General features: G+C 53.9%; 1 protein-coding gene and 1 long non-coding RNA gene across 5 annotated transcripts; one reads left to right on the top strand and one right to left on the bottom strand.

Moving 5' to 3' along the window:
* Positions 1-2,337: 2,337 nt before the first annotated feature.
* Positions 2,338-5,808, bottom strand: LOC309882070. Its single transcript, XR_014318232.1, has 5 exons — positions 5,721-5,808; positions 5,212-5,497; positions 4,517-4,646; positions 3,586-3,740; positions 2,338-2,957 (listed from the first exon to the last, which is right to left on the bottom strand). It is a non-coding gene; the product is annotated as an uncharacterized lncRNA (long non-coding RNA).
* Positions 5,809-9,353: 3,545 nt separating this feature from the next.
* Positions 9,354-19,834, top strand: CILP (cartilage intermediate layer protein). 4 transcript variants are annotated; one of them, XM_082768741.1, is made up of 9 exons: positions 9,354-9,560; positions 10,972-11,107; positions 11,701-11,784; positions 12,585-12,638; positions 13,530-13,715; positions 14,846-15,160; positions 15,264-15,372; positions 15,946-16,103; positions 16,734-19,834. In XM_082768741.1, the coding sequence occupies exons 2-9, from the start codon at positions 11,038-11,040 to the stop codon at positions 19,079-19,081; spliced, it is 3,324 nt and encodes a 1,107-aa protein (XP_082624867.1). In that variant the 5' UTR covers positions 9,354-9,560; positions 10,972-11,037; the 3' UTR covers positions 19,082-19,834. The 4 variants fall into 4 exon arrangements, with proteins under 4 accessions (XP_082624867.1, XP_082624869.1, XP_082624868.1 ...); XM_082768742.1 differs by having other exon boundaries at positions 9,355-9,560; positions 10,972-11,101; positions 16,734-19,833; XM_082768743.1 differs by lacking the exon at positions 13,530-13,715 and having other exon boundaries at positions 16,734-19,833.
* The last annotated feature ends 1,242 nt before the right edge of the window (positions 19,835-21,076 follow it).

Genomic DNA, 21,076 nt, shown 5'->3' with positions numbered 1-21,076 from the left:
TGTGCCCTGCCCAGACGTATTTTTAGCTCTTTGCGAGGCTGTTGAGCAGCTGTGGAGCGGTGGCTGGGGCCATGGGACCAGTGCCTGGCTGGGCATGTCTTTCTTTGCAAGCAGACCACATCTTTTTTAAAAACCCACGATTTCCATTAGCAGGTGAAAGCTTGGTGGTCTGCCTCCATCTCCTGCAATGGACCCCACACCTAGGGGTGGTCAGGAGGGGACAAGGGGCATCCTGTGCTGCCCAGGCACTGGCAGAGGCTCTCAGGAGAGGCTTGTGGTGGTATTTGGGAGCCAGGACCTTCCCCAGACCCAAGCAGCACCCTGTGGGGTGCAGGCAAAGCCCCACAGCGGGTGCCCCTCAGCCTGCTCCACGCCCCTGTCCCACAGGGATTTGTCTTTGGGAGGAGAAGCAGGAGGTGAAGGCAGAAACGTGGGCACATTTTGGGGTGGCTTTGGGGTGATGAGCACCACAATGGTCCCCCAGGGTGTGGTTTAATCGCGCATTTATTCCCGAGCAAAACCAGCTTGGGGACAGCCCGCATTTCAAGGGCAAATCCTCCCAACTCTCATGCACTCGAACATTAACGCTCCCACCTGCCAGGAGCTCTCTTAGCATTTTGAGCACCTTCTGGCTTGCCGCTACCAAATTATCACATTCCCTGCCTTTGCACAAATAAAACAAGCCGCAGAGACCAAACCTTCCCCCCAGCTCCATGGGATGGAGACGCCGATGCCTTGCAGCCAGCTGCCCTCCTCCAGCCCCCTTTGCCGCATCCATCCCCTCCCTCCCCAAAACCCAAAAAACAAGCAGAAAAAGCAGTAAAAAGTGCTGATCTGCTGGCTGGCTGGGAGAAACCTACGCTAGGATTTGTCCCAGTGGACAGGAACCTACCTGGCACAGACATGCCCCGAAGTGAAGCGAAATGCCCCTTGCCTCTCCAGTGGCCGTGGCTGCACGTCAGGCTGCTCCAGCACCGAGCATCAGCACATCCGTGCGGCACTGCCCTGCGGAGAGCCCTTCCAAAGCAGCAAAAACCTTCCCTCGCCAGCAGCTACGCTCTTTTTAGCACAGGCGTATGCAGGCGCTGGCATCTGGAGCAGGCAACACCGACACAAACAGCCCCTGCGCCGGCGACGTGCAGCAAACCCCGAGCATGGCGAGCAGGGGTGGGCACCTCTGCCCTCGTGGGCTTAACGAGCTGCCCGCTTTGGGCTTTAATGAGCAGGCAGCGGGGAGAGGATGGAGCTGCTGGGTTGCGAGAAATGGGCAGCGCTCAGGTTGGTGCCTCTGGTGGGGTGGCCAAGCGTGGCCCCGTCAGGGAGAAGTGCCAACGCTCGCCGTGTTGGTTTGCTATAAATACAGGAAAATGAGTTAATTATCTCTGGGGTTGGTGATGAACGTCCTGTTGCTCAGACAACGGAGAGGCTCGCAGCACACACAGGCACGCACACACCCCGGTGATGCTCCGGGACCAGCCGGCTCCCCGTGAGCCCCAGTGATGAGCACAGCTATGTGCCCAGGCTGGAAATGCCATAAGGAGGGGATTAAACCCACAGAAGAACTTAGGTCATTTTGCCATTTTAATAAATCGACTCTTTTCTCTCAATTTTCTCAGTTCCCATCTGGTTCTTCTTGCGTTGATTTCAGCGTAACGCCGTGGGAGCGACACGAAGCCCTGGGATGGACACGGAGCTCACAGAAACTTAAAAGGCACCGTGAGGCTGGGGATGGGGAACGGGGCACGCTGCTTCTCCATCCAGCAAAAGGGGAGAAAAGAAAAGCAAAAGATCTGGGGGATGACTGGTAATAGCTTGGTGATGAGAAGTGGTTACGAGAGGAGGGCTCCTGGGGACCACTGGGATCCTGCTCTGCATGGGCCAGGCGCTACTGAGCCTCCCCTGCTTGCTGGAGCTCTCCTGGGCACAGGAAAAAAAAAATGAGTTGTTTGGTTTTTTTTGTTTGCTTTGTTTTGTTTCCCCTATGTGGTTAGAAGTCAGATTGCACAGCACAGAGGCAGGTGGCTTTGGGTGAAGGCAGCGTGCGGCAGAGCCCTGAGACCCAGGGGATGCGCAGCCACCGGAGCACCCAAGGGACCACCAAAAACCACAGCCCTCTGAGCCCCCCCATCAGTTCTGCACCCAAGGGAATGGTGAAAACCAGACCCAGCCCAGCTCTCCCAGCCCTCCTCCCCAAGTGCCAGCTCGGGAGGTTGTCCCCAGGGACCCCCAGAGCCACCACAGGCAGAGCAGGAGGGGACGGGGAAAAAAAAGCACAGAAACTGCACAGGAATCGGGTGGGAGCCCATTTATTGCAGCAGCCCCAGCCACCTCCTCGTGTTCTCCTCCTGGCTGGAGCAGGGAGGAATCCAGCCCCCCATCCTCGTGCTGCCTTTCCCTTTCTTTGAGCTCCTTGCACCTGCACTGAGGCAATTAAACAGCAAGCCAGGAGCTTGCTCCCTGTTTGTCCTCCTTCCCAGCTGGCTGCCTCCCTGTCTGGAAATGTCCTGCCTGTCCCCCACTGTATGATGCAAGAGAGGGACAGGATTTTTCCCGGGAAATGTAAGCCTTGCTCATGCCACAATAAAGCCCTTGGTCCCTGTTCAGAGAGCATTTTTGTAGCATGCCATCATGCAGAAATGTCCTGGGAATGCATTACTAATAAGTCTTATTTTAAGGGTGTGGCCCCTTGTTAAAAATGACTATTTTTCTCCCGTGTTTGCACAGTAAACCTCTTGTGTTTTCTCTTTTTTTTGTTGTTGTTGTTGCCTGTCTCCTCAAAGGTCATTTTGGATGCTGTCTGCTCAGCACTGGTTTAGCCATCACATTGTCGGTCTGCGGGATTAGGAAACGGCGCTGGCAGGCAGGGCTTGTTTCCGTGCCCCTGGCCCCTGCTCTTCCCAAATCCTCCTGGGGCTGGGACGCTGCCCTGGGGCCTCCCAGGAGCTGCAGGGGGTTACCTTTGAAAAAAGAAAAGCATGAGAGGTGCATTTCACATCAGACAACTCGTACAAAAGGGAACGCAGCACGGGATGCCACCCCTGAGCTGCTAACCCGGCACAAACATGGGGTGTGCGGCTGCTTATCCCCAAAAATCACTGTCAGGGCCTTGGCTTTGCACTAGCAGGAACAACCTGCCTGTCCGCCCCCAGGAGCAACTCCGGCTGTTTGGCCTCTGGCCTTACAAAAGAACAAGGACTGTTTTTTTTTTGCCTGGAGGAGGAGGGATGTGGCGAGCGGAGCCAGCCCGCGGTGGCACCCAGCACCCGTACCCACGTCCCCAGCTCCCTTACAGGTGCTTCTGCAGGGCTGGGTGTCCAAAAATCCCTGCTTGCTCCGAAAAACTCCCCTTTTCAGACTTCTCAGATGCAGACATTTTTCCCCTAATTCTCCTTTTCCTAATCCAAGCCTCGAATTGTCTCTGGAGCAGCTCGTCCAAGGAAATGTTTGTCTCATACTGGACCCGAAACAGAAAGTCTAGTCAGGGACATCTGACATGCAGTGTTTTTGTGAGTAAATACCAGCGTCCATGAAGTCATTTCCCGGGGTTAGCGATGAGCTCAGCCCTGGAACGGCTTCTGTTCTTACCCAAAGTTCACAAGGCAAGCAGACGGCCGCGCAGCTCCCCGTTTTCATCCTGCTCATTAAAAACACATCTGGGCTGCGGCGCGGAGCCAGGGCTGGGGACGGGTCCTGTGCACCAGCTGTGGCAGGGCATCACCCTCAGTTCGGATAAATATTCACTGCAGAAAGCAAGGGGGGAGTGTGTGTGTGTGTGCCTGTCCTCACTGAGCCTGGAGGGAAATTGCATCCCCCGTGCAATAACCCAGGAGGGCTCCCTGTCACCCACCGGGTTCCCTCGGATGTTTCCTTGCGAAATAATGCCCCGTTTCTGGATTCAGCCTCAGTGGTTGCAGCACTCAGCCCCTTCTCCAGGTGTGTTTTGCCCCCGGAGCTGAGAAAAACGTGCTCTGGATGCTCAGCCCCACGGCAATTCTCAGGTTTGATAACCCGGTGGTCCTGGTGCCGCTGAGCCCAGCAAGTCGTGGCGGGGACCCCAGGCACGTGCCTGGCTGGGATGGTTAAAGACCTCATGGAAAGGTGAGATCCCATGCTGACAGTGCCCTTTCCAAATGTTTGTCCAGATTTTCATCGTCCTGCCTGCAGCAGCAGCTCCTGGGGGTTTTCACCAGCATATCGCCACTGGGGCGCAATGCCCTGCACCCACCCGCACCACCAAGCCCCAACACCACCCGTTCACGAAGCAGAGCCCAGAGCTGTGCTGCAGCTCTCTGCCTTCAGGAAACCTCTTCATCACATGGGAAGACAAGAGGATGGAGTCTGTGACTTCAGGCCACTCATTTCTCTCTCCCTCCCCAGGCATCCAACTGAATTCCCCGTGATACCCATAGGGAGCCAGGCAGGATGGAAGGAAAGTTTAGCAGGCTAAAAAGGAGGATGCTCTCTTCTCTCACACACCCTTCCCCATCCCTAAAGTGGGCAAGAGGGATGAATTTACCTCCTGAGGCCAAACCCCGATGCTCAGCTCCAGCAGCAGCAGGGATTTGGTGCCACGGGTCCCCCTCGGTGCCGCAGCGCCACCGGCACTGACCCGGCCAGGCCCTCGCTGCCCAACCTGGGTATTTTTCCTAGGGTGGAACAAGTTATGAAATCCAAATGTTTTCATTGTGACTAACCCACGGAAGCGAACAAGTTTGCCCTTGTTTTTGGATGGGTTTTTAGTTGCTGTCCTTGTCGTTGCCTTTTGTGCCCGCTTTCATCCTCTCTATTTTTACGCCTCGCTTCCGTCACCTCCCGGCTTTCTCCCCGCACATCACCCTGCTCTGCTCACCAAACACCCTCCTCTCTCCCATGCTCCCAAGCGTCTTTGGACCCAAATCTGATTTTTCTTACGGGAAAAACTCTAACCACAGCTCCTCATGCCCCGAGGAGTGAGGACAGGATGGAGCCGAGCCACAGCGCTCCCCACTGCCTCCTCCAGCCCTGCTGGGGAGGACCTGGGGCCCCTCGCTGCTTTTTTAGGGTTCACCACCTGCAAACCAATTCCCAAAGGGCACTGGAGGTTATCCAGGTGTTGACCCGCTCCATCCCAAGCACCTCTCACATCGGTGCAGGGAAAAGCTGAGAGCCCCGTGGGAGGGAGGAGCAGGAGAAGCCTCCCCCAGCATCTGTTTCCCCTTGTTTTATTCAGACCTTTGCCTCTCCGAGCAGCTTCCTGGGTTTAAAAATGTCCTTGGGTGAACTTCATGCAAGGATATCAATGCTTTTGGGAAAGGATGAGGCTGCAGGATATTTGGTGGCTCCAGTTGCCCTGTGATTACACGGGAAGAAGATGCTGTTGGGAAAGGCAGGTGTTTCTGCACCCTCACTTGCTGGCAAACTCTTCCAAAGCTGGAGCGCGGACACTTGGTCCCCTGCAAGCCAGCAGCAGCCTCATTTGTCCCATCTCAGCCCCACACAGCTTGGTGCAATGATTAATCTGAAATAAAAATCACCAATAAAAAAAGCACAAAATCTTGCTATTTCAACAACACTTGCAAATAATTGCATATAATGAGATCAACTAAAAAAAATATTTTTTTTTTTTGATATCAGGGCTTTGTAGTCATGAAAACAGGAGCATTTTTTACAGCACCTCACAAATAGAGTGAATATCCAACCCAAAAGGGCACGCTTGCTGCCAGTCCCGAGCAGAGCCTCACCTGCACGCCACTGAGCAGCTTTTAGCTCCATGCTCAAGTTGGGGAAAAACCAGGTGGTGCTTTACCAGCTTAAATCAGCTGCAGCCCTGCCCGCCTCGACCTGATTGGGAAAACAGAAAAAAAAATCAGAAAATCAGCAAAATCTGGAGCAGGAAAAGGCACAAGCGAGGGCAGGTCAGAGGCAGCCACCGTGCCGTGCCACCGGTGTGTGTACACAGCCTGGCTCCCAGCGCATCCGAGCCCGCAGCTAATGCCTGTAAATAAGAGCAATAAATTACAGATGTCTTCAGCAGCAATTAATTAATTGCCCGAGCCAACATGTGCTTCCACACAGGATGCCTTTGTCCAGCAGGCAGCTAAACCAAACACCCGGAGGGCTGCGGCCTGGAGCTCTGCCCCTGCTCTTCCTCCGCGGTTTAAATGCCCCCCTTCAGGCGCTGCCCTGCCTCGGACCTCGCCGTGCTCCCGTTGTGCATTACCCAGTGTTTGCAAGAATTTCACCGACCTGGCGTTGGGCAATAATTCATGCCCTGCTGCTCACCTGCAGCGGGGTGGGGTGGGCAAAATTTGGCGTGGTGGTGGCAGGTGGCACCGCGGGGTCCCCTGGGAGTCAGCGCTCCAGGGGTGGCACGGGACCTGTGGTGTTCAGAGGGCCTGGAAGGGCTTGGCCGTGCCTAAACGAGCTGTGATTCTTGATTTAATTTCCCCAGATCGGTCATGTAATTAAAAAGGGATTCACTGTGGAGGCATTCCTGGTGCTGTCAGAGACCAGCTAGTGACCAGCCAGGCCGGGATGCGCACAGCAGGGATTGCTCAGTCCCCAAACACTCCTAAAAGAGGTGCAGAAGCGCCACCGAAACCCTTTTGCTGGTCACAAAGCAGTTGGCACCCCTATTTTCCAGCCCAGGGGGCCCAGTTGTGTTCTGCCATCAGTTCTCTGAAGCATCTGGGCAATCCCTCATGTGTCTGCTCCGTAAATGCTGCAGGTGGAGGCGAGCTCCGCAGGGCCGAGGGCGAGGGTTTAGCCTCTGAGCAAGTTCTTCCAGGGGGGGGAACGCCGCCTCGCTCCTTTTGTCCCAGCCACAGCCCATAAATTCTCATCCGTGCAATAAAAACAAACTACAGTAGTTCATTTTTTGGGCCCTTTCCCAAAGCTTTTAGGCAGCTGGGGTTTGCTTTTGTGCTGACGAAGCGGTGGAGGAGGGCTTAAGCGGAACAATATCGCGGCGGCTGCGGGCGCGCTGGTGCTTCAAACCTCAGGGCGAGCCCCGGGGACCCACGGCATCTCCACGTCTCCATCCAAACCCTGGAAGCGGCCGCTCCAAGTCCCGGGATGTCAAAAACAGGGCTTAAAAAACAACAGCTCGGCACCGGCCACCCCTGGAGCATGGCTGGGGAAGCGCTGGGAGCCAAGCGCTTCGCGAAACCCCGGCTCCCAGCTCGCCCCCCTGCAACACGCAGCCTGCCCCAGCGCGCCCGGGACGGAACAAAGTCATCAATCAGTTCTTGGAGCTCCCACCTCCGTAAACAGGAGCGAGCCCAGGAACACGGAGCAGGGGAAAAAAAGCATCAGCTCCCTTCGGTGCGGCGCAGAGGGCGCGGGCGGGGAGGAGCAGGGCTGCTGGTTCCACTACAGCCCCATGGACCCCGCAGGGTGCAAATCCCATAGGAGCCCTGAGCATGGTGATTTTGGTGATGGTCGCTGTGCCGGTGTTGTATCGAAAGGGCAGGAGGCACAAGTAGTCAGGTCGAGCATCACTGCCCTGTTTTCCCCTGTTTTTTTTTTTTAGAGGGGCAGGAGGGGAGCGATGGAGGCATCCAGCAAAGGAGTTTGGGGAGGGAGGAGGTGAGATCTTGGCACCGGTTTGGGGGGAAGCATTCAGCACGGCCGTGTTCACATAAATGCACTATTGTCTTCTAATTACACATCGGTGAGACAGTCATGGAAAAAAACAGAGCCAGCAGAGCCTCCCCGGGGCTCCTCCATGGCAGGGGAGCAGGAGGGGAACGTGGCTTCTCAAGACCTTGGCTTCATGCAGGAAAACGTCAGTGATGGAAGGGAAGACACGAGCCTGTCCAGGCTTGCTGCATCCTTCCCTGCCGGCCATGGGGCACGGCAGCATCCCGCTGACCCCTCCAAGCATCTCCCGGCTGTGGTCGGAGCTGGAAGCAGGCTGAGGAGCTGCTGGGGCTGGCATCGTGGCCGCAGTGAGGATGCTGAGAATTGGCACTGCCGGGCTTTCTGGAGGTGTGGGTTTTGTGCAAACCAGACCCAGATGCAGGCACGGCTGGGAACAGAAGCCAGGGCTGCCAGCAGCCAAGCCCAGGGAGACCCACTGCCTGCCGCGGTGAAATGCTGTTAAATCTGGTGCTAATTGATCAAATTCCTCTACTCTGACGCAGAACCAGGTGGGGCCGGGCTGCAGCACCTCTCCTCGTGGCACCCCAGCACATTTTGGCATGGCACAGCCAGGGGAAGATGCTTGAGCGTGGCCGAGCTCCGTGTTTGTATCTCAGAGCCTCCGGCTCGCTGGACATCCCTCACCCAGCGGAGAAACCTCCTGACACTTTCTGGCACATCCCAGTTGTTTGCTACTTCTGCCTCGTCAACAGAAACAGGAGTCGGCGCCGGGCACCTCCGATTATTTTGTTATGTGACCCCGTGATCGATGTCCCTCCTGCACCGCTCCCTCTGGCAGCGGGGCCGGGAAGCATTACTAAGCGGGCAGCCTGTCCCATCACGTCCCGTCCCATCCCACCCCATTCCATCCCTTTCCATCCCATCCCACACCCCACTGCCTGTCCCCATCCCCAGCACAACACAGTGCGTGCGATGCCACGGGGCAGGCGTGACCCTGCACAGCTCCACGCTTCATTTCCAGAGTTATATGGGGAAAAAATGTGGTTGCCCTGCTCTGGGGGGCTCTCCTTAGGGTCTTTGCTAGCTCTGCCCATGGTTCAAGCGAGATGTGGTTGGATTTATCCACAGGGAGGGTCCCGGGAAGGTTGTCATCCCTCCTCTGCAGCTCGGGGCTACCCCAAGGTGTCTGAAACATGCATCCCTCCACGTCCCCAAAACCCCCAAAACCCCACAGCATCCTCACCTGGTCCCGGCCAGATCCAGCACAGGGGGGAGAGGACAGCAAGGGGGACAGCCCTGCCCCAAACCCACTGAGTGTGGGGAGCCCCCAGGCACCAGGGGGGCACCGCCTTGCCCCAGACCAGGCGAGACCCCCAAAATATCCTCACCGCAGCGAGACACGGGCAGGACCCTGTGAGATATCCACCTGTGAGATATCCCCGCGCAGAATTACCACCAGCATCCCATTTGTGTCCGGACCCAGTACAAGCCCCACAGCCCAGATTAACAACAGCGACAGCACCGTCACCCACGGGACCACCCCAGGACACGGCACGGAGCCCCCACATCCCCATGCTGAGCCACAGCCACGTTCCTGCAGTGGGGCAGGGCTCCGTTCCCCCGAGCTCTGCGTTCACCATCACCTTGCCGGGGGCTGTCCAGCCTGCAGCTTCCCCTCTCGTCCGATCTGCTTTTGCTTGGCGGCCCGTGGCGCGGTGCCACCTCCGGAGCCGCACGCCGCGCTATATAAGCCACCTCGGCGCGCAGGCTGCGGGGAGGCTTGCGCTTCGCCCGCTGCAGCGGCAGCACCGAGCCCCAGGGAAGCTCCTGCTCCTGCTCTCCTCCTGCTCCTGCTCTCCTCCTCTGCAAATTCCTTCTTCCCGCAGCTGCTCCGAGCCCTCGCTCCCCCGGACCTCAGCGTGGCTGGCGGCGAGAGGACGGGACGTTCCTTCCTTGAGTACTTTTATGGTTTTTTGTAGGTAAGAGCGAAAAAGGAGAAAAAAAAAAAAATCCTGCTAAGTTTTTTTTTCCCCTCCTCTCTCCGTAGCAGGCATTATATAACTCTGCTGGGTAATTAAGGCGTAATTACAAGTGGCTGTGGCTGTGGAGGTGGGAATTCCTCGCTGGGGGAAGCCCGAGGGTGGCTGATGGCTGGGTCTATGCGGGGCGTGCTCGGGTCGGCGCTCGGCGGCATCGCGGGGCTCCCATTCATCCCAGTGCGACCTCCTGCTCGCTTACTGGGCTTGGCACGGGGCTCCAGGACGAAGGCTCTCTGCTCCCACGGGGCTGCACTGCCTTGGGCTTGAGCCCACCTGCCCCGGGGGGAGGACGTGTCTCCCGCACCGGCACGAAACCCTGCGCCGAAGGAGTGGCGGCCAGCTCCTGAAATAGCCTGCGAGTGGGAATCGGGCTTTCCGCCCGCATTCATTTTTCCTGGTTATTGTCTGGCTGGAAGTTCGTGACCCCGCCGTAAGCCCACAAAATCCCGCTCATGTGTTGCTCGTTATTTGTGCTTGACTGGGAGCCGCTGGGCTGTAATCAAAGCGTTTCCTATCCCCAGAGCCCCCGCGCTCCGAGAGGTTCGTTCACGCTGCCTGCAAGCAGCAAGGTGCTTTTGCTGCTGCTGACAGCCTCATTTTATGGGTAAACTGAGGCACTGAGCACTGACAGCAGCTTTTTCCCCCAAATTCATTAATTTTGGGTGTGGAAACAAAGCACCTGTAGCTGCAGCTGGTGTCAGTGTGGATAAGAGCAGCCCTGATGCCGGGTACCTTCCGAAATCAAATGCTAACCACAGGGCTACGTGATTTATGAAACACCAGCTGCAGCAGCCGGGCTGGGGGAGAGAAACACAGAGCCTCAACCCCTCACCTCTGCATGCAAAAATAAAAGAAAAAGGAAAATATTTGGCACCTGGCTGTAAGGGCTTGGCTTGTGTGTGGGGTTTTACGCTCTCAGAGGTGCTCGGGAGCCTTCCCCTCCTTGGACTTGCCGCAAGCAGTGGGACAGGGCAGAGTGGGGCGTGGGGGCTGAGGGGAAGAAATATTTCTCTGCAGAAACACTTAGCCTGCGAAATGGCCTGGCAAGGAGATGTCGTTAAAAAGCAGAGCTCTGCAGAATAGATTTGGGGAGCAGGGCTGAGATGTGATGGTGAGAAGCAGCGGGGCACGGCACAGATGTGCCACCTCCGCCGGGGGGCAGGAGGACAGGAGCTGCTGGCCGGGTGGACGGGCTGCCCCTATGATTTCTTCTGCGATTTCTTCTGGGTGGTGGGTGCCAAATGAGGCCGGGAGGTGGTGGCCCTGCAGGGTGTTTCACTGGGAGAAGCATCCCAGAAGCAGGTGGCTGGCACTGCAGCGAGCCCTGACCCGGCCGTGCTTCTCCCTGCAGGTCTGGGGAAGGCGCAGGACGGCTGCAGGTACTCGAGGAAGCCCCCGGTCAGCTCCGGACACCACCATGGTCACTGCGAGAGGATGGCTGCTGCTGCTGCTGCTCCTCCTGGGAGCCACGGCCGGTCTAGGTGAAGGTCACCCCCTGCTATTCCTGTCCCCGTGCTGTCCCCAGCCAGGGGACACGGGCAATGCCATGGGTGGGCACGGCGAGGGCGGGCACCGCATCCTCCTCTCCAGAGCCATCAGGACCCTGCCCGCTCTGCTCGGGAGGGTTTTGCAGAGAAACGTGCTTGCAGGCTCTTTGGATTTGTTTTCCGAGGCTATACAAGAATTTCGCCCTGAAGTGCTCTGGCCGGATGCCCAGGGGATAAGAACAGGGAGGGTCAGTGCTTAGCGGGGACGTGCCCAAAAAGCCCGTCCTGCGCTGGGCAGCGTTGGGCTCAGCTCCCCGGTTTAAGGCCGAGCTCATCCCCTCGGGTTCATTTCTCCCCCATGTAGGGAAAGGCAGGATGTGCTTTATGCCTCCAGATATAAAAAGATGATTTGGTCATAGCTGCTCCAACACAAAGGGCAGCGAGCCTGAAATGCGACAGCACCGGGGGAAATCCCAGCAGGAGGGACACGGGGAGGGCTCTGAGCACGGCCAAGCCATGCCCGACCACTCACATCTAATTAACTTATTATTAATCTGTTTTAATCTCCAATTTGTTAATTTGTTGACCCCTAGGTCAAAGGCTTCTGAGGCAAAACCTCGGCAGGATCCAGATAGGACAGAAAACCTTCAGCCCGCTGGTGATGCTCAGCTTAGAGAGTGAGTTGTCTCCCACCTCGGGTGCCTTTCCCTTGCTGGGAAAAATGATATTTGCGTGTATTTATTTTTTTTTCCCCAACCTGAATTTTAAACCAAATCGGTTCATGGGAGTAGGTGGGACATTGAGGCAATGGAATAAATGCTAATCACTCGTGACCTCCTGTCGGGTTTGGGCTCTCGCTGACACACGCCGCTGGCTCCTCTCCTGGAAAGCTGAAGGTCAAGTGCATGACCACAGCCTGGCCCAGGAGGCTGGGGACGGCGCAGCGAGGGCACAGCGCGTTACACCCAGCCCTCCCACCCCACGGCAGGCGTCTGTCCCCCCAGCGGCCTGTCCGTCTGTCCTGCATCCCAGGGTGGGGGCTCGTGGGCTTCTCATTCTCCCATCCCACTCCCGTGGGGCTGAGCCGTGGATGGAGGGGAGATTGGAAGCTCAGAAAATATGGACGTGGGCGGCCAGGCAGAGGGTTTGCACCTCTCCCTTCTGTGAGCTGAGAGGGGTTTTTAGGGAAGCTGTCAGGAAAATTGCAGCTTCCCAAATTTCCCCTCCAAGTGGATGGCTCCCAGTCGTGCCGTGGCTAGAGCTCGCAGAGCAGGTGTTAAATTGTGCTGCTCTAGGGAGAAATAAAGCAAAACCTTGAGGTTTTGGCCAACGCCAAAGCAGCACCTGCCCTTGGCTGCAAGCAGGGAGCCAGCAGCTCTGTTTTTACCTCTGGGAGTCGGTGTGCAAGGACTCCCTGGGCTGTTCAGCTGGGCTCAGTGCAGCCACGAGGGTCACAGCGCACGTCCTCTGCCCGCAGGTACGAGGAGCAGCTCTCGCCGGGGAGCCCCGACCTTCGCCTATGCCAGACACAGTACGTCCCAGTTTCATTTTCGAACAGTTCAGCCCGTCTGTCTTTCTAGCAAATAACCTAACCTGGGTTACAACAAAGCTGGCGGGAGAGTAGGTGTGGGAGATGACGTGGTACCCGCACGCGTTTCCAAGAGACCTCATTTTTAGAAACTTTAGTCACAAGTGCACCCTCGTAAACATTATTAGAACATTGTCATTTAAAAATAAGCCCAAACCACACGCTTGGAGTGGATCTCATCCATTCAGGCAGCTTAGACTAATACCATCTAGTAGCCTTTTAAATAAATTCCTTTAAACATCTAACCGCAAGCTAAACTTTCTGTAAACCCCTTTGTATTTTACGAATCAGCTGGTCCCCAAAATGCTCAGCGTGCTCAGGCTTCTGTTTTGCAGACAGTAAAGCTGGGGATCTCAACAAGACACACGCTTCCCCTGTAGAGAACATATGCTGGAGCATGCTTAAAGACATTCAATACGAGCATACCAACAATTTTACCCTTTTTTTTTGTTTTTTATTTAACCACATTTGAAACGCAGGTGAGCACTGCCCCTCAGACAGCATTTAAATGACAATGTGCGTTTGATTTCCTTTAAGCCAAAGTTATTCAAAACTAAGCATGAGCTGCGTGCACTCTGCACCCCTTGAGTTTATCTTAATCATCCCGAATTCGGTAGCCTGCAGGGAATTAAGTCAGAAGCATTCAGGCGCCTTCTCGTGCTTTATTTCCCAGCTCCCTGACCATGCTTTGAGTTTGTTTAATCCATGTGGTGCGTGATACCCAAATACAAGCGCATACTCGGAGCTATATAGGAGCTGTTAAGAAAGCTGCCTGTTTTGGGGCAGCCAAAATGTAACGTGCGTGTCAGTAACACACCCGTGATGTTATTCAAGGTCCGCTGGTGCAAGACTCAAAAAGGTTTTTGTCTCCATGGTCGAAATGGAGCGAGTGCTCGGCAAAGTGTGGCCAAACCGGTGTGCAGAAGCGTACCAGATCCTGCCTAGCTGAACGCCTCTGGGGCGTGCACTGTAATGAAGCAACTGAGGAAGGGCGGCTCTGCATTGGACACGTTTGCTCAGGTGCTCCTATAACATCAATTACCTCCTGATCTTACCTCTACACGGGGGGTTTTCTCCCTCCGTGGCCTTTTTTTCCATCTTTCTCCTTGCCAGAGTTCTGAGGGATGCAAAACCAGGCAGGGCTGGAACACACCAAGGGAGCAGAGCACGGAGACTGGATAGCCAAACAGCAAGATGAGGGGGATCCAGATGCAGGGAAGCAACAGGAACCCATCAAGATCCTGGGGATACAGGAAAAACTTGTAGTCTTGATACAGCAGCAGCTCCCAAAGTGCAGTCAGGGATTGCAGCCTGCTGCCTCCATGCACCCAGGCCCAGGAAGGAGAGGAGTAGGAAATACTGAATTGCTATAGCCTCACAGCTTATAATTAATTATATCATTCTTATATCCCCCTTTTTAGCAAATCACTCTGAAAACAGTCTATTTTTTTCTCCAAGAAAGTTGTTTCGGGTTTTCCCTGATTTCTTTTATTTATTTAGAGCAATTAAAAAAAAATCACAGAGCTGCTGTACAGGGATGCTCTGTGATCATAAAGGAATGACCTGAACCCTTGCAAAAGGGAAGAAATGGGAATTATTTAGGGTTAACTGCTATAGGCAACGACAACGTTTCAGAATCACTGTTTGGGAGACCACTCATTAGACCTATCAGATAATGCTCATTTAGCAAGTAACCTGTGTCCTGAACAAGTCAGGATACTGTTGAGTAAGGGGAGACAGCTTTTAAAATACACCATTGCTGTGACATTTAGGTGAGTTGGTAACAGAAACCTACAAAGTGGAAGGCTTTTGGATTTGTGATTTTGCCAGGGTTCAGCTAAGAGCTCACGTGCAGATCTGGATTCAGGTTTCCCTGAAATTCAGCCCTTTGGGGACGGTAAATAAAAGTTGCTAGCTGTAATTATATCCACGTGGCTGCTTTCTACTAATTGTGAGGTTCAGCACTACACCACCCCCGTGTTTCTAATGCGCAGCTGTTGATAATCGGTAAAAAAAAATATGCTTGGGATACAATTTATTCCTTATGCCCTATCTGCCTTATTGCATCTAAATTAAAAGCAGGCACGAGACCGTGCTGTGAGCGTGATGGGGCCTGGGGCTGCTTTCTGACCTGCTTGTCTCCCCTCCAGCCTGCAATATCACGTGCCCCATGGGCCGGGTGAACGCCGACTGCGACGCCTGCATGTGTGAGGATGTGACCCTGCATGGAAAGGTTTCCCTCGAGGATGGCTCGCCCGCTGCCGATGCCCGGGTCTACCTGCAAGCCAAGAAACTCAAGCTGTTGACGACAGCTGACAACAAGGGCACTTTTAGGATCCCCGGGGTCTGTCCCGATGGCAAAAACACCCTCAAAATAAAGAAAGCCAAATACGCCACGGCTGCTGTCACCGTGCCCGAGACCAACAGAAGAAACCTGGCGCTCCAAGTGCAGCTGCAAAGATCAGGTAGCCCTGAAGAGATGGGGAAAGTCCGGCACAGCTGAGAGCAGGAGGCGTTATGCAGTTATCAGAAATAAGACTAATGAGGTGGCCTTTCCTTGTCCTGCAGGCAAACCCTACATCGTCAAGAGTCCTGATGACAAGGCGAGGAGAGTGGGGCAGAGCGTGGCGCTCTGCTGTGATGCTGTGGGGACTCCAGTCCCCGACCGCTACCTCTGGTAAGGAACTTGAGTTTGATCCCATACTCTCAGGGTAGGGAGAAGTCTTAACTGGTGCACAGACTTGATTTTTACCTCCTTACTGTCCTACATCAAGGCATTGTTGTTGTTTTTTTTTAAAGCTATAAAACAGTGTGCTTAAATACACAGAGAAACCACCGCTACAACTGATGGGTTCCTGGAGATTTGCAGAGTTGGCATTTCTCACAGGTGCAGTAATGTAATCTGCACAGGGACTTAATGGAAAAAACATTCAAATAGGGGTTTGAGAAATCTCACCAGGTGTGACTGGCAGCTGTGTCTGGAACTGGTTTTAGGTGAAGTCCCTGTAAGGATTTGTAGCCTGACTAGCACCCCTTTCAATGCCGTGGAGTGATGTTTTTAAGTGTGACCACAATACTGAAAGGGCAGCTCCTGGGACGTAGCTGCTCTGTGATACGAGAGGTGAAGCTGATGGAAAAGGTCTGGCAAAATCCGTATTGCAGCATGCAGAGTGGGCAGGATCCAGCCTTTGCTTTGTACCAGTCATTTAATCAGTCTCCATCCCATTAACTCTCTGCCTCTTCCTGGCAGGTACCACAACGGCTCACTGCTGGATCCCTCCATATACAAATATAAGAACAACCTGATTCTGAAGAACCTCAACAGAGGCCAGGCGGGAGAGTATTTCTGCAAGGCCAGCAGCGATGGGGGTTCAGCAAAGTCCCAGTCTGCCAAGCTTTCTGTAATAGGTAAGAAAAACGCACACGATGCACTCCAAAACAGCTGGGGAGGCAGTGGGGTGCAGAAACCAGTGCTCAGAAATTGTCACACACGTGGGAAAGAAAAGGCACAGGAAAAAATATTCAGCCTTTATCTCACACATCCGCTAGCAGATAAGCCTGAGTGAGCTGGTTATCAGCCAGATGCTCTCCACAGACTGGAGCTCTGGATTTCAGATGACCTGCCAAACTCCATTTGCTGGGCACGGTCATTTCTCACTGTAACTGCTGCCTGGCGTGTGAATTTTTTATTTATTTTGAAATCTTGGGACCCACCTAGGTCTGTCCGTAGCCACAAAGCCAGGGCAGCTGCAGAACATCTAGCTGAGGCTGTTTGATGGCAGTGGCAGGGAAGTAGGAGCTGGGACACTCCTGCAACCAGCAGAGCTCTTAATCACGTACCTCGAGTTACAGTTGAGCACCTGCTCCACTGAAACAAAGGCCAGATGAACTCAGCTAAACAAAATTCTGCAGACCATATGCTTTATCGCTGCAAAAACCTGCGAGGGGGAAGCGATGTTTAGCTCTGAGGGCTTCAGACCACGTACAGATGACTGTACAATTATTTCCTGCTGCTCATTAAGAAATCCTATCCAACAGGAAGACAAGAGGCAGCCTGCAACCCCCAGCCCCAAAGCCACCTCATCCGTCTTCCGCACGACTGTTTCCAGAAGGCAACTAATTCGTTCTACTACGACGTGGGCAAATGCCCGGCGAAGACCTGCGTTGGGAAGCTGGATAAAGGACTGCGGTGTAAGGACAACGTTGCCTACTGCTGCGGGGCAGCCAAGATGGAAACGAGAGAGATCTCATGCAATGGGTACACGCTGCCCACCAAGGTCACCGTAGAATGCGGCTGCAAGAAATGCACCGAGACCAGAATAACGGTTCGAGGCAGGGCCACGGCAGCAGATAACGGCGAGCCGCTGAGGTTTGGCCACATCTACATGGGGAACAAGAGAGTGAGCATGACCGGCTACAAGGGAACCTTCTCCATCCCCATCCCCGCAGACACCGAGAGGCTGGTTCTGACTTTCGTGGATCGGCTGCAGAAGTTCGTGAACACAACGAAGGTTCTGCCCTTCAAGGAAAACGGAGGCGCTGTGTTTCACGAGATTAAGTTACTAAGGAAGAAAGCCCCTGTTACGCTGGAATCCACTGAAACCAACGTGATTTCTTTGGGAGAAATGGAAGATGATGATCCAATTGCCGAATTAGAAATTCCTCCCGACTCGTTTTACAGGAAGAACGGAGAACTTTACAGAGGCAAAGTGAAAGCCAGCGTGACTTTTCTGGACCCAAGAAACATCTCAGCAGCTGCTGTGACACAAAGCGACCTGAACTTTGTAGATGAGGAGGGAGATGTGTTCCCGCTCCGCACATACGGCATGTTTTCTGTGGACTTCACTGATGAACAGGGCACCGAGTCCCTTAATGCAGAGGAGGTGAAGGTTCATTTGGACGCTGCTCAGATCAAAATGCCTGAGCACCTGCAAGAGATGAAGCTTTGGTCGCTGAACCCCGAGACAGGATTATGGGAGGAAGAAGGGGATTTCAACCTGGAGAAAAGTAGGCGGCGCAAAAGAGAGGAGAGAACCTTTTTGGTGGGAAACATGGAGATCAAAGAAAGGCGGCTTTTCAACCTGGACGTCCCAGAGAGCAGACGGTGCTACGTCAAAGTCCGAGCGTACCGAAGTGAGAGATTTCTGCCAAGTGAGCAGATCCAAGGGGTAGTGATTTCTGTTATAAACACGGAGCCAGAACCAGGATTCTCCTCCAACCCCAGGGCATGGGGTCGTTTTGACAGTGTTGTTACTGGTCCCAACGGCGCCTGCGTGCCAGCTTTCTGTGACGAGCAAAACCCAGAGGCCTACGCAGCTTATATTTTGGCAAGCTTGGGGGGTGAAGAACTTGAAGCCGTGGCCTCCGCTCCCAAACTTAACCCTAATGCTATTGGGGTCCCACAGCCATATCTCAACAAGCTCAACTACAGGAGAACGGACCACGAGGACTCGAACACCAAGAAAACCGCTTTCAGCATTAACATGGCCAAGCCAAGCACCAATTCCGCCGATGAGAACAATGGCCCTATTTATGCCTACGAAAACCTAAAAGAATGCGAGGAAGCTCCATACAGCGCTGCTCACTTCAGGTTTTACAGGATAGAGGGAGACCGGTACGACTACAACACCGTCCCCTTCAGCGAGGACGACCTCATGAGCTGGACCGACGACTACCTGGCGTGGTGGCCTAAGCCCATGGAATTTAGGGCCTGCTACATTAAAGTAAAAATTAACGGGCCCCAGGAAGTGAACATAAGGTCTCGCAACATGGGCGGGACGCATCCACGTACCATCGGCAAGCTCTACGGCATCAGGGACGTGCGCAGCATCCGTGACTCAGAGCAGCGGGACGTGTCGGCGGCCTGCCTGGAGTTCAAGTGCAGCGGCATGCTCTTCGACCAGGACCGCGTGGACCGCACGCTCGTCAAAGTCGTCCCCCAAGGTAGCTGCCGCCGCGAGAGCGTGAACAGCATGCTCCACGAGTACCTGGTGAACCACCTCCCCATGGCTACCAACAACGATTCCAGTGAGTACACGATGCTGGCACCTCTCGACCCGCTGGGGCACAACTACGGCATCTACACCGTCACCGACCAGGACCCGAGGATTGCCAAGGAAATCGCTCTGGGCAGGTGTTTCGATGGCACGTCCGACGGCACCTCCAGAATCATGAAGAGCGATATTGGCGTCGCGTTGACTTTCACCTGTTCGGAGAGGAGCGCAGCCGAGCAAAGCATCTTTGAGTCCCAGAGGAACTCGGGCCAGCAGTCCATAGTGGTGCCACCACCCCCGAGGGAGAGTCCCGCGTTCCAAAGGCCGCTGGGGATCCGCCAAATCCCCCAAAGCAGGGTCCCGATGAGAGGTCAACGGCCTTCCTCGTACTAGAGCTGTACAGGAGTCTCAGTAAAGTCAATCACATTTGATTCAAGATAGCCTGAAAGGCACATCCACCTGCAAGTAACTTCACTCAAAGTAGGTAGATGTCATTATTTCTGAGAAGCGGTTAAGGTGCCTCTTTTTTTTCTTCTTACATTGCACCAGAAAGGAAAGATAAGGCCAAAACTGGGGGCCAGTAGTTGTAGTGGGTTTCTGCCTTATTAAAAGCATCCAAAAAAAAAGTTCTGCCTGACTTTAAAAAGCTTCACGGTAGCCTAAAGAGAGGATTAAACACACAGCTCACTTAAGACGTGTACATAAGACATTCTCCTGGTCTGCATCTGCAGACTTTGCCAGCCAAAGTACCTGTACAGTAGTTGATAACATGAAAAGGAATAAACTGATTTCCTCGTGCTGAATTCAACTGCAAGGTTTTGTACTTGAAATGTAAGTATTTTATTTATTTCTAGCTTGTTTTAGATGACTGTATTCAAGCTAAACTACCGGCAGCTGCATTTCTAAGAACTCACATGCTTGACAGCACAGGGAAGCCATGTGGATTTGTAGGCTCCACATGGATAAAATTATGTCTCTCTCTTGCTTCTTGCATTATTTGAGAAGAAAATCCTTGCTCTACAATAGGGTAGATTAATAAAAGTCATTTTGTAATTCTGACAATGCTGTATTCCCTTTGTGTTTGACATGCCCAAGTAAATAAACCATGCGTAGAGCTGACAGAAGAATAATCTGCAGAGTTTCTTTTCAAAAAATGGGTCAAAGCTTTTAAATGCAAGACTGATCCTGGGTATGGGAAAGTGGTTTGGTGGGTAGCTGCTGCTCCCTTTAGTCCAGGGCTTTGCCACAGCACGCTGCATTCAGGGAATCTCCAGTCTCTGACCCGCAAGCAGCACCAGAACCGTGAGATGGGGAGAGGCAGCGACTGTTAGGGGGTGCAGAGCAGCAGGGATGAGCACTAAAAGGGAGCAGCAGGGCTCCCAGAGGGGGGACAAGATGGGAGGGAAAGGGCTTTAAGGATGACAGCAAGTCAGGGAACGTGGAAACATGGCTAGGAAGTACAGAAACAGTTCGGTTCCCCTCCATGTTCAGCAGCAGTGCACGGCACACTGCTGGGTAAGAAGCTGCTCCTAGCTGAAAGCACACATGGCCACAGAAGGGGTCAGACAGACAGTGACCCATCACTGCCCTATCAAACCCCTACAGCCTCCCCCCCACTACTTCCAGAGAGCAATTGAGGACCTCACCAGCACAGAATACACTGTGTTTACACCCAAATGTATTCCTGTCAATACACTTTTTGGGTGCAGGCAAGCCTCTAAGCCTCCAACACTGAAATCTTCACGGAGAGAACACAAAAAGGTGGGCAGTGTTCCTGAATTAAAGCTGAATTCAAACATGCTCCAGTGTGGATTTCCCTCTCTCTTATCACTCAATCCTCTCCTACAGATATGAGGACAGTTCTGCTACAGATCTCTTCTGTGTCTTACCTACAGCTCATGAAGGGTCTGGTGAATGTTTCAGTAGCCTTTAGCAAGCTCTGGAACAGGCTCTCAGGTGTGTCATGGAGCATCTCAGGTATTAAACATAGATCTGTGCAGTGCCAACGCAGCCTGAACTATGGTTGAAAAGAAAAAAAAAAACAACCTTATAATCCATGTTTTTATGTAAATTGACAATTATCTAAGAGAAACGAGAAAAGAGCTGTGGAATACTCTGGCACATCCTTCTCATACCAATGAATTTAGACTGCGTGTGTTTTCTTTTGTGTCTAGTCTGCTGCAAGAGCTTGGCGCGGGCTCGGGCCAAGGCAGCCAGTGGGGAGCATTAGCTCGGACCTTCCCACAGAGCTCTTGGCTTGCACTGCAGACTCGCAGAGAAATGCCTCTTCTCTCCGCTCCCCTCCTCCTCCGCAGCCAGCCAGCCAAATCCTGGCCCTGGTTTCATCACTTCGAGGGTGAAGTAACACAAATGACTTCTACAGACCAA

This window comes from Aythya marila (assembly GCF_965140915.1).
Source record: "Aythya marila genome assembly, chromosome: 11".
Classification (NCBI taxonomy): Eukaryota; Metazoa; Chordata; class Aves; order Anseriformes; family Anatidae; genus Aythya; species Aythya marila.
Note: the sequence above shows the minus strand (reverse complement) of the source record. Positions and strands in the feature narration are given on the sequence as shown.

Bases quoted from the DNA above. Each gene is read 5' to 3' on its own strand.
- CILP (XM_082768741.1), top strand. From the start codon at position 11,038: ATGGTCACTGCGAGAGGATGGCTGCTGCTGCTGCTGCTCCTCCTGGGA. The intron at 13,716-14,845 runs GTGCTCCTATAA...TCTCCCCTCCAG, and splicing joins CATTGGACACGTTTGCTCAG to CCTGCAATATCACGTGCCCC. The intron at 15,161-15,263 runs GTAGCCCTGAAG...CTTGTCCTGCAG, and splicing joins AGTGCAGCTGCAAAGATCAG to GCAAACCCTACATCGTCAAG.